This window comes from Phalacrocorax carbo, chromosome 7 (genome assembly GCF_963921805.1).
Source record: "Phalacrocorax carbo chromosome 7, bPhaCar2.1, whole genome shotgun sequence".
NCBI classification, from domain to species: Eukaryota; Metazoa; Chordata; class Aves; order Suliformes; family Phalacrocoracidae; genus Phalacrocorax; species Phalacrocorax carbo.
Window position 1 is genome coordinate 50,560,368 of NC_087519.1, and position 17,778 is coordinate 50,578,145.

The 17,778-nt window shown below is 43.0% G+C and overlaps 2 protein-coding genes across 5 annotated transcripts in view; one reads left to right on the plus strand and one right to left on the minus strand.

The window, feature by feature from the left end:
* Nucleotides 1–13,027, minus strand: part of LRRC34 (leucine rich repeat containing 34) — a 21,393-nt gene extending 8,366 nt beyond the window's left edge. The window contains exons 1-11 of one of the 4 annotated variants that reach the window (XM_064457968.1): nt 11,946–13,027; nt 11,217–11,338; nt 10,181–10,305; nt 9,971–10,035; nt 9,115–9,198; nt 7,394–7,522; nt 5,513–5,608; nt 3,687–3,841; nt 3,439–3,594; nt 1,883–2,009; nt 1,407–1,606 (exon numbers count right to left, since the gene is read on the minus strand). In XM_064457968.1, the coding sequence (XP_064314038.1) occupies nt 1,407–1,606; nt 1,883–2,009; nt 3,439–3,594; nt 3,687–3,841; nt 5,513–5,608; nt 7,394–7,522; nt 9,115–9,198; nt 9,971–10,035; nt 10,181–10,305; nt 11,217–11,332 (1,253 nt within the window). In that variant the 5' untranslated portion in view covers nt 11,333–11,338; nt 11,946–13,027. Of the gene's footprint in view, nt 1–1,406; nt 1,607–1,882; nt 2,010–3,438; nt 3,595–3,686; nt 3,842–5,512; nt 5,609–7,393; nt 7,523–9,114; nt 9,199–9,970; nt 10,036–10,180; nt 10,306–10,437; nt 10,561–10,816; nt 10,888–11,216; nt 11,339–11,945 lie in introns of those variants that run through there. The other 3 variants (XM_064457972.1, XM_064457970.1, XM_064457969.1) reach the window with 3 other exon arrangements.
* On the plus strand, nt 11,882–17,636 carry LRRIQ4 (leucine rich repeats and IQ motif containing 4). The gene is given in 8 exon segments (XM_064455886.1): nt 11,882–11,900; nt 12,889–13,059; nt 13,062–13,981; nt 14,910–15,083; nt 15,398–15,494; nt 15,497–15,542; nt 16,194–16,443; nt 17,511–17,636. Coding segments are annotated over 8 exon segments (1,803 nt in total).
* The last annotated feature ends 142 nt before the right edge of the window (nt 17,637–17,778 follow it).

Consider the following 17,778-nt stretch of genomic DNA (forward strand, 5'->3'; position numbering starts at 1 on the left):
GATTGCATTAGCGGAAGCCTTTGAGCAAACCTCTGCTGTCCTGTTTGGTGAGTTTTTCTCTGTAGGCGCACAGATCTAGTCACTCCTACAGGTAGGAGCAGGGTGGGTGTACCAAGGAAACAAGCCGAATGATTCCTGAACTTCTAAGAAGCCTGCATCCAAACCATTATACAATGCTGAACCACCATTACATGCATACGTTGTCTTATTCACGTGTAGGAGTTGCCACATGGCTATGATGATATAAATCTTTTTAAACAGTTTAAGAGACAGGAACAAACAATGAAACCAAGTTTGGTTTTTTTCATTTGTAGTACAAGGAACAAGTACATGCCACAAGTTAATCAAAATACCATTTATATAGCAGTAAACTAGGTGCACTAGCTTTAAAGTTCCAGCATTATAGTGGCTTAATGCTTAAGTTCAACTAACTTGGTTAACTAAAAAAAAAGGTGACTCTTGGATACAGACAAAAGCACGCCATTACTAAGTAAAAGGAGAGGGTCCATAGAGCACAGTAGGAACAACTGTGTTTACCTAAATCTCTCAGCTTCAACAAGAACCTTGTTCTGCAGCATAGCTGATTCGCTGTCAAGCAAAGCTGCTGCCCAGCAGCAGTCCTGGGCTTAAGTCCGTTCTGTCTGCCTGGCTGTATTCCAGCCTGCAGAGAGCCAATAACGTTACCTGTGGGTTCTCCCTGCTACGTGGGAAACCTGACTGCAGAGACCACAGCCCAGGAAGGGCAACGACAGCTCTTCCTCTGTGGCTCCCATGTGGAAGAGGACCCTGCGGTCGTGATACTCTATCTGTAGGCTCCGCTGCTCCTCTGAACCAGCCCCTGCATCTTTTTTAAATAAGAAGCACTTTATAAAAATCCTGATCTGAGATGGTCTCCTAAATAGAGCGGAGCAGTTCAGCTACCAGGAGTTCAATTCATGCATCTGCACTGCTGCAGCCTAAACTCTTCACATGACTCTGGTCAGCAGCTGTTCTACTCCCTGTTACTGCTGAGCATACCTAGCATCACTCTTGGTGCGCTGTGCCATGCTCAAAATGCTTTCCTCTGGGTATTTCACTAAATTCATCTGTCATCTGGGAGCCTGGAACCACAGCTAATCATGGTAAGGTGAAGGAGGTAGTGTGCAATACAAATGACTGCAGCAAAATGAATGCATTTTCCTATTAATGGGCTTTTAATAGCTTGGGTATTTTTAGCTACACATTTTAAGGTCACTGGTTCGATATTTTACCTCTAATGACACTTCAAGTGTTTTTAGATTCCTTCTAGACTAAAGATCCTGAAGAAACAACCTGCAGCAAGTCTGATACTGATATAATCTAATTCAGTAGAAATAGGATAGGAAAACTGCAAGGCCATGGAGGCATCCAGCTGCGACCTCACTCACAAGTATTCTGAAACGGCTGCGATTGCCAGACTGGCATTAGCGTCGTTGTTGGTCACCTCCCCACAACTCGGGGTCCAGTAGTAATGCTTCTTCAGGCCGTGGGAGAGCTCAGCAAGGCGAACGTGCCCATCCACTTCATACGGTTCCACGTCTGTACAATTAGGTTTCAAGCGACCCGTCTGAATTAATTCTGAAAATGCCTGAAATGAATAAGAACAATAATCCAACATATAATATTACACGTTTACTGCAGTGAAGGCTCTAGAAGACAACAGACAATAGGCAAGTACTTGACCATTTCAGTATGCTAATGTCCAGTGAGTCCCATTACAGCACCACCGTATTATGTTTTTAAAAAACAAAACGCCAGAGTAAATCAGGATCTTGTTCACAAATTGCTGTAGTCTTCCCCATGATCATAAAAACAAATTAGAACAAACAAAACCCAACCCTATTAGAACAGTTCACCCACTTACCATACAGGTGGCTTCATCAAATTTGTTCCCCCAAATGTAAATATAGGAAAGTTCCACGTTTGTTTTCATTGCATCTGAAAGAGCTACAAGTCCTTTGCCACTTATGTTGTTGCTTACTACTGACAACCTAATGAACAGAGACAATAGTTATGCAAATGTGTGCCAACCACTGATTCACATCTCTTAGTTGAGAGTTTAACTATGATTTATTCTTTATATTATTATATATCATATATCGACATAAAAATGATATTTATTATTAATAATGTAATTATGTATTTGTATCAAGTCCAGTCCTACTACGAAATCTTTTCCAGGTTGCTAAAGCAGTTTGGACTATGGGCTTGTACTATTTCTCAGGCACTTCCCAGACTATTGCAGCCAGCTTGTTCACTATTTAGCTCTTCAGTGTCGGTGACTTAACTGCGTGGTGGCCAGTCTCGTCTCCAACCTGCTTTGAAGGCCGAGCCTTGGCACTTAGCCAAGCTAAGCTTTGATCTTTGTGGAGTGGCAGTTATTTTTATAGTAGTGAACCTGGAAGGCTTTCAGAGGCACCTAGCAGCCGCCACCTCCTCAGTCTGCTACTTAAAACTAATGGTTTCAGGTAACACCTTTGATCAGCTTTTACATCCTGCCGGCGCAGGGTTTAATGCGGGCTACAAAATATACCCTGATGGAGAGATTACAGCTTTTTTGGGTTCACCCGGAAGCCAACTTAAACAGAGGATTTTCGTACATGCTGAAGATCAGAATCAACAAATAGAGTGCCTTATCTCTGCATGGAATCCGATCATCTTACAATTCTGAAGATGTACAGCTCTTGGTTTGTTTTCATTTGTGCACCACAGGGACTTTAAAGGTGCAAAAAGAACTAGTGAGATCTAATTGCCTTCCCCTCTCCTTAGAATGACTGTAAAACCTGTGAGTCACAGGTAAGATGAACCGCTACAAAACTGATTTAAGCGTCAACCCCAAAAACCCCTGAAAAAGAAGAACAAGTGTATGTCAGCTCACACAGCAATGGATACAAGGTGAAAAAAAAAAAAGTACAAGGAAAAGGGGATAAAATGAAATATGAGCCGGCCTGGCAGCGTGGGAAAGTGGACATGAGGCATTAGCACATGAGACTGAGTGGCTTTTCTTGGCCTAGTGTTTTACTCCTTTAGCTCACCTGAAGCTACAGGGGACTTAATTCAGTTACCCAAGCACAGGCCTCCTGTGCCACCTGACCTGCCTGGTCTCCAAGCTGCAGGGCTCTGAAAGGACCCATGGGCCACTGGCCAGCGCCCCAGGCTGCCTCACAGGTCTTGGGGCATCTCCAGTGGCAGGAGGTACCTCTGTTTAGGCAAAGGAATCCCACCCATTCCATCTTTCATGGTTTTTTGTCCTGAGAAAGAAAAATGGACTAAAAAGTTTAGAACTTCCAGACTTTTCCATTTTGACGGTAATGTCAAAGCACACAGTTTTGATGTCCCTTCAGCCACCGCGAAGTCCGAGCTTCTTATACTTTGAGTCGTTAGACCTGCAGTCTCTGGAGGAGTTATGTAAATACTAACGCCTGAAGAGAACTGTTGCACAAAGCCAAGGCTTCGCTCAGGTAGATGGCTCCATCATCTTCTATTCGGTTTGCACTAAGATCTAAGATTTCCAGGGTTTGGTTCCGTTTCAGTAGCTCTCCCAAAAACTTTACACCATCACGGGTTATTTTATTACTGAAAGAGAGATGCAGACATTTTTTTCAAAGGATGCTAAGGAAAATGAGTGCCTAATGTTAGACAGGGCTCTGTCACGTGGTAACTCTTACCAGCTAAGGTCAAGGTATCTCAGGCTGGAGTTTCCGTTCAATGCTTCACACAATCGCTCTACACCGAAGTTTTTCATTTCATGCTTGCACAAATGTAGTTCCACAAGAGAGGAGTTATTTCTCAACATCAGAGCTACATGAACTGTGGTCTCTTCCTAAAAACATACACTCAGTTTTATTAAGCTGTGCTTTAGGGTAAGATACGCTCTTGCTTCAGTAAAAGGGAGATGTACAACTAACAGCAAGATTTGGTCATCTGTAGTGTCCTATTTTGTATATTGCAGCTTTGTATTAAAAATATCTGTTGTTATTATAATGTATTATAAAAGACATATTAAAATAAATAATAGTAATAAGAATTAGAATAAATGGCAGCTTTTTGTATTAAAAATTAAAAATAATAAAAAATTATAAAAATTTAAAAATAGCAACGGGATTCAACACGTTATGATCATGCTGAAAATAAAAAAACCTGAAAAATACCAGAAAGATCTTTGCAGATTTCCAGCACTATATATGTCCCTGCAAATATCAGGAGTGTCAATGTTTAAATCACTATGTCTAATCAGTCCTCCCAGTCATTGCTCTTAAAAAACTGAATGTTTGATTCAGTCTTCACTAACATTTAAAGTATTTTGTCACGGTGCTAATCTATTATTTCATAAAAAGAAACAGGATTGCTATGGAAAAAAATATGTCCTGTCACCAATAACACAAAGTAAGGTCGTTCTGGAGTTGTCACATTTAGTTAAGAAAATAACTGAGTGAATACTGTGAGGCAAAAATAAAGCAACAACCCAGAGGCCTCAAAAAATGATAGAGTTGAAGGTGGGAACGATGGCAAATAGATTCTCCCACAGATATGGACTAGGGTGTTAATGGCCCATATTTTCAATAGCAGTAGTTTACATTTATTTCTAAAACTGGGTTTAGGCAGATCGAGCCCTGTCTTAGCAGAAAAGAAACAACTAAAATCTGTTTAAACTGTTAAATTCACCTTTGGGAATTTAGGAAGATCCAGCCTTCCTGGCAGTTTAATTTCGTTATCCTGTCACTGGGAAAATACTGTGCCTATCACAGACGTCCGACAACTGCTGCTGGCCTGGTGAAGCCACCACCGCCCCCAGCTCTGTGGCCAAGACGCCAGCAGGACCAGTGATGGGCAGGAGCTGCACGCCCGCAAGCAAAAGCCCCACAGCTCTGAGCGCCTGGTCACATCCAGGGGCCTGTGGCGCTGCCCCCAGCAAAAGCTGCCTTGCAGGTTCTCTTTCAGCACTGGATTGTTTTGGTGGGTTTTTGTCTTTGTTTTGGCTAGCAAATGCATCCTAGGTTTTACATTGGCCAGGTTCATTCTTGTTAAATTCATGCTTCAAGTTCACAATGAAACAACAGTGAAGCGTGCCTTTCTTCTCGAGGCTGCGGGCTCTGGCAGTTGCCCATGTATCGCACTGCTCAGATAAACAGCAGTCTTTAGTTCTTCTCCTCATTTCCTGCTAAACAGCGTTTCTCCCTCAGCTTGCTCTCCATGCTGTAACAGCAGACTGAATACTCGGCTCTCCACTACCAAGCCCTCTCCATTAGCCCATTATTTAACAAAATCATAGGTACCAAGGAAGGAATTTTAAAAAAAATTAACCTAGTTAAACAGGGGCGGCCCGTGACTGCACAAAACTTGGCACAGAAAAAGAATATTTCTGCAACCATTTACTTCACTTCATAAGGAAACCCAGAGAGCCATGTAGTTCAGCTGTCCGTAAATACATCAGTACTGACTTTATTTGTGCTTCTCTCTCTGACTAAGCTGACACTACAGTCTACTTACATACCTCTTGGCTGTACAGTAAAGGACGATTTAGGTTTATTGCTTTGACTGATTTGTTCTGAGTCAGGGCTGTTGCTATGGCTGTTAGACACTGCGTACCCTGGAAATGAAAACAAATAAACTCTTTAGAGAAACCTGTCCAACGTGTAGCTCAAGCTACCAAGTTCCTCCGACTTCTTAGAATCAATTGTCAGAAGATCAAAAACACCAAATGAGCTCAGATTGGAAATACTATTATTTCTGCCTCCAGGTACTCTGGAGAGATGCAAGTGCAGCAGGCAAGAGCTTACAGACACAATGTACATTTTCAGATAATACCAATGCCAACTCCCTATGGGATAATAGAGTGGAATTAACTAAAATTACAAATGACCATGAAATTTGGTAACTCAGAAAAAAAGAAAGCAAGAACAATGCATCTCAAAGATACTTGTCCATTTAATTGATCCCATTTTTTGGTTTTTCTAATTTATGGATTAAAATCTGCTTGTGTGTGTTCCCTGAGGTCTTTGGTAAAGGTCTTAGGTAACATTTATCCACTAGGTAAATTGATTCCAAACGTGAATTAACGTGGTACAGAGCAGTGACGGCCCGATCAGGTACAGTATCAGGTACAGGTACAGGCCAGTTCAGATTTTTCTATTTCCTTCTCGTTTGCTCACTAATTTATGTTTACATTATTTTCCAGTTAGGCTGGTCTACTCCCAAAGCTATTTCATTTTAAATCAGTTTTCTATCAACTCCCTAGTGAACATAAACATATTAAGGTTTTAAATAAATCCTACACTGGCTACATTTTCCTTGTTTATGTTTTCATGACGCCCTTCACGGTTTCTGAGAAGTATTCCCCCTTCTAGTTTAGGAGCAAATTCTGTAACTCCAGGAAATAAATATAATAAAATTTTCACCAGACCCCAGCTTGCTCTCTCTCCCTGCCTCCAGGTGACAGTAGTAACAGTTAGGTTACAGTCAAACTTACTCCTTCTGCCCAACATATACTTTATTTAATCTCATGACAGGATCAGCACCCTTACCAGGAAGGTTGAGAGCAGCCCACCTTAATGTCTCGCTTGGTTAGAGCATTCTCCTGGAGGGCAGGATGCAGGACTGAGTTCTCCCAGGCAGGGAGAAGAACCACTACCACCTCCCAGCCCCTCTGATGTGATCACACATGGACACACCATCAGTCAGGTGCTGGGGCCTTGCACCGGGAGGAGGCTGACAGCTCCAGTCGCTACCTCCTGCCGTACCCGGAGGGTTTTAAAAGTCATTTCCTGACTGGAGTGGGAAACACCCTGCTTAGCGCATTGACCCAGTTCTACCCCCCTGACTTTCCCTGTGCACTGTGTAAGAAGTCTCAGCACCCAGCTCTAGGAGGCAGCAAGTTATCCAAGATCAAATTGGGTGCCTTTCTACTCAATTCAGGACTCTTGTGCCTGTGTCCTTTATGGATCGAGCTCTGACAGCAGCAACAGAATTATGGGCCTGGGTGACTTTCAGGCGTTAAAGCATTGCACACTTCAGAAGGAAAAGAACCTCCAGGGAACAAGAAGTAATTTCTTCCATGTGACTTACTACCCAGGACTTAGACAGCATAACAAAACTGAACAGCAGAAACAAACCTTGGAAAATGTGAAATCCAAGCACCTGGATTCCTAGGGACGTCATGGCTCTAATATATCATCAATTATTACTTCGTGGGTGCTTTATGCAACATGCCTTTCCAAGTACGCAGTGCAATATTATATTTTGTGTTACCTCCAGCTATCACAAAACATAAAATCAATGACAAGAGATGGCATTTTCCCCTAACTGACCACTGCAGGACCTTTGTAATACCCCTGAAGGCTTATGTCATTGCTGATAATGTTACTGGGTTACTCACCATATCGCAGTCTCCAAGATCCAGCTTCTCTAAGGTTGAATTAATTTGTAGCATGGAAGCAAAGAACATCCCACCTTTGTCTCCTATTTTGTTTCCAGTCATTCTCAAATACAAGAGAGTTTCATTCCTCTAGACAAAATAAAATAAAAAAAAATCAATTCCTTTTAAGTGGCTTGAAAAACAACACTGTCCTTTTCCTGCGGATCCTGCTGGTTGTCACACAAAGACAAAACATCCCTCCAGGAGAATCATGTCTAAGTGATAACACTGACTGAGCAGTTGGCTCAGGCTCCCCACAGCAGAGTTGAACGTGTGAGACTCAAAGAAAAAGTTAAGTATTTGTAAACTTTGTTTCTCCCAGGTTCACAGATCTCACACTCATGAAAATACCCAGGTAGGTATTTCTGCCTAAACTGGCAGCTGAAATGCAAATTAGATCAAAACTGATGTAAATGTAGTAAGCGTATTTTAAACAAGAATATAATTTGCATTATTTTTTATAGTCTTTTAAATAACATGACCAGTCAAAGCTCAATGAAGCCGGTTGCCTTCAGTAGGACCACTTGGTGCTGAGCCAAACCGGTGTGTAAGTCTTTGCTGGGCTGGAGACTTCACTGGCAATATAAAGTTCTGATCAGAGGTCTAGAAAAGCCAGAATCTTTCCCCTCACCCTCCACAGAATGTCAATGGATATGAAATATCTATTCACTGTTAAAGCCCTAAATGCAATGCAGAGTAGTTTTGTATTTTTAATTCCTCAGTACCACTCAGTAATGACTCATTACCAGAGACTATGATTGATTAAGTGACTCCAAAAGAAGTAGTTCCGTGAGCAGCAGAACTAATGAAGCCTGGTTCCACACGACTTTTATGTCTTCCACATGTCCCCAGTACTGCCTCCCCAGCTGTGGTACCTGGCTACAGCATCTCCTTCCCTCTCCCTCCCTCAATCACACACCCCTTCACCCCCAGACCCCGCCTGGCCGGGCAGGGGGAGCCCACGCTGCCGAGGGCCTGCCTGGCTGGTTGGGTCGCGCCAGCCATCTACTCAGCAAACCCAGCAAATGCTGCCACCGGCCTCCACAAGTAGCTTTGGGGGCTGTTTGTGAGCCCATCTACTGTACAACCTTTGTGTTTTGGAGGCCTGTGAAATTGAGCTGAAATCAGTTCAGAGTTCAAAGACCGTGAAGGAGGAACAAAGTGCTCACCTGAGTCTCATTTCACAAACACAACAAATCTTACACACAAGCCTCATTTCCTTGGGAAACCACATTAAAAGTAACAAACATGTTTTTGTGCTGCTGCTGTAAGGCAAAGTTTTGAAAACATGTCTTAGACATCTTGAATCCAGACAAATATTGTCATTAAGGTACAGGCAAATCTAACACTTTTTTTTTTAAAAAAAAAAAAAAGGAAAAAACACGATGACATTGTATATCCTATAGCATAGCACTTTTCACACAGAAAAATCCAGCTGTGGTAGTTGTGATAATTAAGTGTTAATGGCAGCACAGTGCAACTTCCTCATGTGTGAAATCTGATTTCTGAAGCCCGCCTTAGGAAAACAAGCAATCCCTGTGATACAGCAAAATGCTGAATGGGCTGAAGACAGAGGGCCCTTTCAGCCAGCTCGGATGCTGGCAGGACAGCTAGTACTGCTCATCAAAAGAAAAAATATCAAACTAGATGCCATTGTCCAAATCTCCCAGACAAATACTCACGTGGAGTGCTCTCGCTATCAGCTCTGCTCCACTTGTGCCAATGTCATTAAACATCAGGTTAAGGTACTGCAGAGTGGAGTTTTCCTTAGGAACAAACAAAGCAGAAAGCAATTAGATTTTTTTTGCAGAGCACACCTGCATTTTTCAAAAAGAAGATGCATCATACATGTGCTTAAAACCTCTGTCCTTCACTACATTTCAGGTAGCCCCTGATTTGGAGAAGTAGTTAAAGAAAGAATGCCAAAGTACGTCAGATAATGACAGAAAGGCAGAAAAACGTGTAGTGTGTAGGTCCTCACGGGGCCTACAGAAACCGCATGCTCAGCATGACCAAATGAGGCTGGTGGTCAAGCTCAGATGCAGACCTTGAGGCATTTTGTGAACTTAATGGCCCTCCCTAAGCTCCAGGAACCCAGGCACTGAGTGGCAACTCACCATTTTCCATCTGTGTTCTGGTGCTTACAATGACAGAAAGGCAGCATTAAAGTTTCCTATGCTTAGACCTACAAAAATACTAACAGAGGTGATAAAGTATCTAAAACAAAGGCCCTGGCACACTTGACACTACCATTACCTCCTTTGCTGAATTGAACTGTAAGCCTAAAAGCCCCACGGTTTATTCTACCTTTCTTTTTTAGTGACACCCTAGCCAAATGTCCAATGGTTTTCTACCAGACATTAAAAACCTCCCCAGAGGATAAATTCTGAGATTCCAGTGGGATGGATTTGGATTTGAAAGTCAAAATGAATGGCATTTTGCCAAACCAACGCATTCTTGTCTCCAATTTACCACAAATAAATATTATCATAGCCAAATAAATTACAAACTGCTGAATGATAAACATAATTTTGGCACCTGGAGGAATGTTCCCATGTGCTTTGCTCCAGCATCAGTCAATACATTACACCTAAGATCCAAACCTGGAAAAGATGAAGAATGTGACAGATGTGTATCTACAATGAACTGTTCTCTAAACAAAAAGAAATGAACTAAGGCTGAAATCAAGGCTGCTTATGTTTTCTTATATTAGCACAGCAATGTCAAATGTATATGAAAAAAGCTTACCTGTGACAAATACTGTATCGCGTAAGACAGAGGCAAGAACTCGAAGATCATCATCTGTAACTCTCTGCACAGGCACTAGATGATTATTTCCAGCTATTTTTAACGTGATCCCTTTTGTCCCTCTGCTGTAACATAAAAATATAAGCACATGGGGAGAAAAAAAATGATACAGAAAAATGAATTCTCTCTCCAGATAAGAATCGTATCCATGCCTGCCCTCACTGACGTGTTTGCACGCAGTCAGCTGCTGCCACTACCTTTGGTAACACCATGACAGATGACGTGATTCAAGCTGTACCTCAGCACTGTCCTTTTTTGATATTCTGAAGACAATGCACAGCTGCAAGACCACGCTTAGCACACATGGACAGAAAGCAGGGGGATGCAAGATGAGGCGAAGGCAGATGGAAATACAGGCTATTCTGGAGGTTACCTCATGGTCTCCTTTTTCACTTGCTCCCTTTCCTTTATTTACTCTATCCTGCCCTCAGGATCAAAACCTAACACAAGCCATTTCACTACACTGTATTTTCTCAGTTTTTCTCCCCAAAGGACAATTAACTTTGACCTCAGGAGCATCCATGAGAGGAAGCCCCACCTAACCACATAATGAGAGAGAATTTGGGTAGTTAATACCTTGGCAGGATTCAGAGACAGTTCAGGGAAGCATTACCAGCTGGAGACTAACTGAATGCAGCTGAGGCTTTTTAAACGGGAGAGAGACAAAAGGAAGGGAGTCAGGAGAACTAGACACTGGGTTTGGCTTCTTTAAGGGACACAAAGGCACCATCCTCTACATTTTTCACTTTTTTTGATTTCACTGCTTGTAAAGCTGCCCAGAACGGATATATAGCTACAAACTTCTGCCAAGATAATGTCAAGATGAGTCAAACCAGAACTGCAGCAGTAAATGCTAAATATGATTTGCGTTTAAGCCTGAAACTGCATGAACTTTCTCATTGTTCAATTCGTTGTCCTGCTATCTTGTTTAACGCTTTCAGAAGCATCTGAAATATGCTGATTGTTATTTCCTTACATTTTGTCATTTTTATTGGCTTCTCGAAGCACATCAGCAATGAAAGGGTTTTCAGGTTGACCCAGGTTTTGGCAGGCCCGCACATAGCGCTGGTGGAGATCTGGATGAACTGACATGACCTGCTGGAAAACAAAACAAAGTGTTACCGCATCATTAGGGCAGCCTAGCAACACCACCAGGGACGCAAGATCTTGTTGTGCTGGGCTCTGCATAACAATAAAAATGGGCTTGGTCTGAAAAGGGTTACAACGGTCGGTATGCAACACAAGAATAACAGAGAGATAGGAAAAAATGTGGATTTGTGGATGTGTTTCTGATCCACCATCGCGTTGCAACTGAGCTAACAGAGAATTAATATTCGTACAAGCAGGTCTTTTTTCCCTTTAGAGCTGCTGGGCCCCCCACCTCCGCAGGCCTACCTGAGCCAGCCACACCCGCGTCCTCTCCCCACGTCAACCCACGGTGAGAGGCCCACGGGCGAGCTCTGCCCCACGGCCGAGCCAGGCTGCTCCAAGGTTAATAATGGTTGGAAAAGGAGCCCATTTCCAAGGAGGGCATCCCTGGCCCTCCGCCGAGAGGAGCCAGTGCCCTGGCAGGAGGCACTGCTGCCGCCCCAGCCCGGCGCGGTGCTGAGCCCTCCCCAAGGCGGAGGCCCAGCCGCAGCTATGGTGGCCAGCCTCTGTGGTGAGGTGAGGGCAGTTTTGGCAGCTCACCCCCCGGAGTATTTACCTAGCGGTCTGCCCGTGGTCTCCAAGGAGCCTTTGCAAAAATTTCCGTGGTTACACGGATTAGCAGTTACTTCAAAGGTGCCTGTGCCGGTCCTTTCCACCGAATAAATCCTCCTACCGACTTCCCTTCTAGGCAGGAGGGCGTGGGCTGGGATCACACGCTCTCCTGCCCCACAGCGTGTGGGACTCACACACGAGTCCTGAACTCAGAGCCAATAAAAAAGGAAAATACCCTTGTGCAACATCTGAATTGGACTGGGAAGCCCAGCTCTCCCCACGGTGGTCACTCGGTTCTTCCTCCGTGTCCTGGTGGCACCTGGAAATCACCCATCTCTGGAAACGTGACGTCCTCCCGGCATGGTTATGGCAGCAGAGAAAAGGGCATCAGGTGGAAGGTGACTGACAGCTGCTTCTCAACCTCCGCTTTCTCTCTTATCATTCCTTAAATGCCAGTTGTTTCTTTCATCCAGACGTCAGAGCTCACTTCCTTCCCACCTCTGGCTCTTTCGCTATCAGCAGCAGTACAGCTTCGAGGATTATCAGATATCAGATTCACTGGCATCTCCCTGGCTCAGAAACCACCGGAGAAGGTGCCACCTTTTTACATCAGGACTCTTCCAGTTTTGCAGTCAGCATAGCTGAAGACAGATCTCAGCCAGTGTTTGTAAATATAGGCCTTCAGGATTCAAGGAGGTTACTTCGTCTAGCTGCTCTGACTTCCCAAGGTCACCCTCTGATTTTGGCAGTTGGGGCACTTCAGGATTCAAAGATATGGTCCGGCTGTATGTACTGCAGGATTTGATCTCAACACAAGCAGCTTTTTGCAGGGGTAAAACTTGAGACTAGAACCTGTCCCTAAATGCTGAATTCTGCCAGTATTTATTAGCATAGGAAGATACTATTGATTTTTTAAAATTTTCTTCTCTTCTGAAATTAAAAATAAGGAACAGAGACGGCTGAATCTCGGCAGAGCCAAGAGGCCAGCACAGGGAGCACTCATTGCCCCAAAGCTGACTCTGTTGGTTTTGAGGATAACTGTGGTCAGACTGCACAAGAAATACCAGTGAATGAAGTGCCAGAGGATGAAGCTCTTTCTCCCACATGTGTCACAGACAGGAACCCTCTGTTCTGCGAATGCTCTTGCTGGGGGTCTTGAGTCTAGAATATCTGGAAGACCTGCACATGGAAAAGAACCTGGTTGTAAGCATCCCCAGAGACATCAATCGCTTGAGGCACATGAAGATCCTCTACTTGGATCAGAATCACATACAGGACATACGTGAAAAAACGGGGATGCTGAAATGTCTTCTAATTTTAGATTTAAGTAACAACCCCCTCTCTTGTAGATTGCTGCCGGTTATCAGCAAGTTGCCGTCCCTTTGTCAGCTCAGGCTCTGTAAAACAAACTTGCACGAAATCCCAGTGCAGATCTGTGAATACCTCCATCATGTTGAACTGCTTGGCTTTTCTGACACTAATCTCAGAAGTCTGCCTAAAGAAATAGTGAACCTGACAAAACGCAAGGAAATTTACCTCCAGAAAAATAGATATAAAAGTTTTCCCAAGGAGCTTTGTCATATTGCTAATTTAGAAATAGATCTGGAACAAAATCTAATGAGTCTCATCCCAGAAGAGGTAGGCTTTTTGACAAACTTAGTTAAGCTATTTTTAGCTTTTAATAGCTTACCCTCCATTCCTCCTACACTGCAACACTGCCAGAAGCTGGCTGTGCTGGATCTGGCTCATAATCTCCTGCACAAGCTTCCCCCAGGTTTGAAGAATCTCGCTGAAATGAGAGTACTCAGGCTGTCTGGTAACAGCCTGAAGAAGTTCCCACACCAAATCTGCTGCTGGCCATCCCTTTCCTGTGTTTCTCTGAGGAACACCGGACTGCACGCAGCACCCGAGTCCTTCACCAGATTAACCGGTGTCAGGATACTAGATCTGAGTGAAAATTGCTTTGATGAGATTCCTAAAGGAATATGCACTATGAAAAATCTGGAAATATTGGCCCTGGATGGCAACCACATACGATAGGTATTTGTTCCTTTGTTTTCATTTTTATTTTATTGATACCTCCCTTTTGCAAAATCTAAGTTCTTCATTACAGCTGAGTGCCACTTTTCCCTACTACAGTGAGAAAGCCTGTTCTACCTCGTACGCAGCTGAGCCTTCGTTATTCATTATCACTGACATCTGAGTATTCAGGCAGGGAGAAAAAGCAAGAATGTGGAAACACTGACCTTTGTTTTGAATTGTAAAGATGAAATAATGACTGGAGAGAATGCTTCAGTCTTTTTGTGTCTTTTTTTCTGTGTACACTGGAAAATAAGAGCTGCATTTGTGTAGAATCAAGATATCACAAACTGAAACAGAGCAGAGGGCAATTTAAAAATGAATGTGATATTGTTAATGTCTTTAACACCATTAACATTTGTTGTTCATTTGATAATGAGCAATTATGTACCCTGAAGCTGTGCTATTATAAGTGTAACAGTATTCATGGACATACTCATTTTAGGGCTTAGAATACACCTTCCTTTTTATATAATGCAACGCTTCTTTTCCAAGGAGATTTTCACTTGCGTGATTTTCTTCTTGAAGGTTACATTTACAGAAGTAGTAATTTCTGCAAAAGAATCACTTTCAGATTTTGTTCATTCAAATTACTCTCCCCTGCTCTGTGCATACAAAGGAAATGAAGAAGCAGACTAATGTTTCTGCTAAGAAATAAAATGAACCGCATAAGAAATCTTTCCAGCAGAGGAAACAACATGGAGTTTTTTTGCCAAGATTTCCACCATACTGTGAGGTATAATGTTATATTAATGAGCAGAATATTCTGTGTTCATCCATCAAGAGTAATGCAGCTCCGCAGCATTTCCTTGGAGATTTTTCCCTCAAAACAAATCCCAGGGTTTACTGTTTAATTGACATAATGTATCTTTTTAATGACTGTGTCTAGATACCTGCGGAGGTAAAAGAACTGTCAAATTTGAAAAGCCTTTGCCTGTCTGAAAACCAATTCAGTATCTTTCCAAAGGAAATCTTTCTCCTAGAGTTATTAGAGAGATTATACCTGGGACAAGATAAAGGAATTAAATTCACAAGTCTGCCAGAAGACATCAGCAAATTGCAGGTAGGAGCAATAGAAGGGGGAAGATCTTGGTCTGCTGTGGCATCTGTGGCGCTTCCGTGGATTTCCGCTGCTCCCACATGCAGGACTGAAGGTTCTCCTAATCTCTTTAGGTACATGGTGCGGCATCAGGCTGTCACAATAGGAATAACATCAAAACTCAGTGTTTGAAACTCATGTGCTTGGTAGTCATCCCAATGGTAGCTCAGATTATAAACCTTACTTCCGCACTTACTGATATTCTCTGTACATTGATTATATACCAAGCTAAAGAAAAAGCCTTTAATTATTAAAAGCTATGCGCACATATTTTCCAGAATCTGAAAGAACTGCATACAGAGAATAATTGTCTGAAGTACCTGCCTGCAGCCATCGGCTGACTGACCCACTTGAAAATACTTGACTGTCCCAACAATCTCTTAAACAGCTCCCAGACTCTGTAGGCCAAATACAAGGTGAAAAATAGTCATTGTATTTGTGACCTTAAGGACACAAGTACCAGTAAGTATTTTGGAAGAAGGAGGGAGAGAAACAAGGAAGGAATGCAGTGCATCATTCAGGGCTCATCCTGTAATTGTAAGGGAGCCAAATAGGATAAAAGTTAGGAACTGGGAGGGTGGGGGAAGTGCTGTGCAAAAGCCAATGGACAGGAGGTCCTCCCCCATGACCCACCTCAACCTCAGGAGTCCAAGGAAACGGGTGTTCCCCAGAGCTCAGCTCCAAGCAGACCCCCTGATGTGAGAAGCCCCGCTAGGACAGCACCAGTGACTCCACGGGGGTGGTGCGGAACCAGCTCTCTGGTGGTGCTCCCCAGTGCAGTCGTTCCATCTTTCCCAGTTCATTGCATTTCTGTGTGGCTTAGTTCACTAGCACTGTTGGAGTGCCAATTAGCAGGACTTTTGAAAGCTGGATTTGGCCACCTGGCTGCCAGGTGAATATTCTTCACGTAGTGAAGTAAATGCTTTGCTAGGAAAGCCCAAGTCCCATCCTTCTACATTTGGGAGCAGATACTTTGAATTTTAAGTGCTCTGGTGAGATGTTCGACACACACATTCATTACAGACATTGATGGAAATGTTTGTGCCTCATCCATGTGCTGTTTACTGGGAGCACGCGGGAATGCTCCCCTTCATTCCCGTTGTTTGTGTTTGCTTTTGTGTGTTCGGGTTTGCAAAACCTGCTTGTTCAGAAGAATCACCTCTCCCAGCTGCCCAAGGATTTGGACAGTCTTCACTAGCTGGAACTGGTCCTTGTGGATGGGAACCCTATGACAGACCCTCCGACTGAAATGTGCTGTCAGGGAACATCTGCCAGCTGGGAATACTTATGGGAAAAACGGTGTAAAAAGGCAATGAACTTAAAAGTAGGGGTGTTAAGAAAGCCACCACAATATATATACAAAGCTGTGTTTTTAGTCATAGATTTGTTTGCAGTTAGACAGATTAGTTTGCAGAACAACCTACAGGGTACTCTAAGCAAGATCAAAAATGTCTTAAAGCACTGCTTGCATCAGCTATGCCAGAGTAGTACTTCTGTCACTGATCAAGTTAAGGTAGGATATAGGGAACCATCAGGAAATACAGCACTGGGCATCATTCAGAAACGTTCCAGAAGGTTGTCACTGCCCCGCCAGGTCATAGCAGGCACAGAACAGCCCTTACAGCTTCCAGTGGAAGGGGAATGGTTAGTGTGTCTAAAAACAAGGCAGATCCTCTAATTCAAGGCATTGCTTATAGATGAAACTAACTGCAGGTGGCATTTTCCACTCTTGCTGACTGTATTTTGACTGTAGAGAGTTGAAGATCCATCGTAAAAACACACTGAACAAAACACACTTTTTTGTGTGGTTTTGTTTGGGTTTGTGTTTGGTTGTTTTTTTCCCAAAAGAAATGTTCTTTCTTCCCAAGAAGATCCCACTCCCAAAGATCTCGATCCCAAAAGAACATCAGTCTGTATCACCAATGGACCATGGAATTGCTCAGAAAAACTACAGAGCAAGAAGGAAGGAAAGGCAAATCCTCAGTCTTTGATTCTTCTAAATTATTCCTTTCTTTCTGTAACGTCTGTAATTTCTTTATGAATGAATGTGTTTCTCCCAAACGGCTCTTCTGAACTAAAAGGTGACATTTAAAGATTTGTAGATAATTTACTGCTCTAATCAAAGGGTCTGGAGGACTACAGTGCTAGTGTCCTCCCTGCTAAGAAATTCCTCTTGAAAAACATAACACACAGAGTAAAGGAAAAGCCAGGTGGCCGGCAGTCTATCTTAGCTGCGAACAATGTAGTCTAATACTGAATAAAAGGGGTTTTTTGGAGACCACAATGTGCCTGGCTTTTTGTGTCAAGAATATCCACCAGCAATACTGTTCCACATGACTGTCTGCTTTTACCCTTTCCCTCCAGGTAATCGGATTGTTCTCTCTTTTTCAGATCCAAAGTTTGTGGCATGGGTTGATGAACCAGAAGGCAATTGGACCTTTCTTGACACTTAAGAATCTAATGGAAAAAAAAAAGAAAGAAGGAAAAGAAAGCAAAAGGGAGAAGAGAAGCCTGTAAAAGGATCAGAAGCCAAAACTGGTATTAGGGCACTAAACTGCACAGAGCTCTTTTCACTTACAAGAACAGCAAATGTGAGCAGAGATAAGCGAGTAGGAGACAAGCAGTATTAAAGCATTTGAATCAGGGAGTGTTATAATGA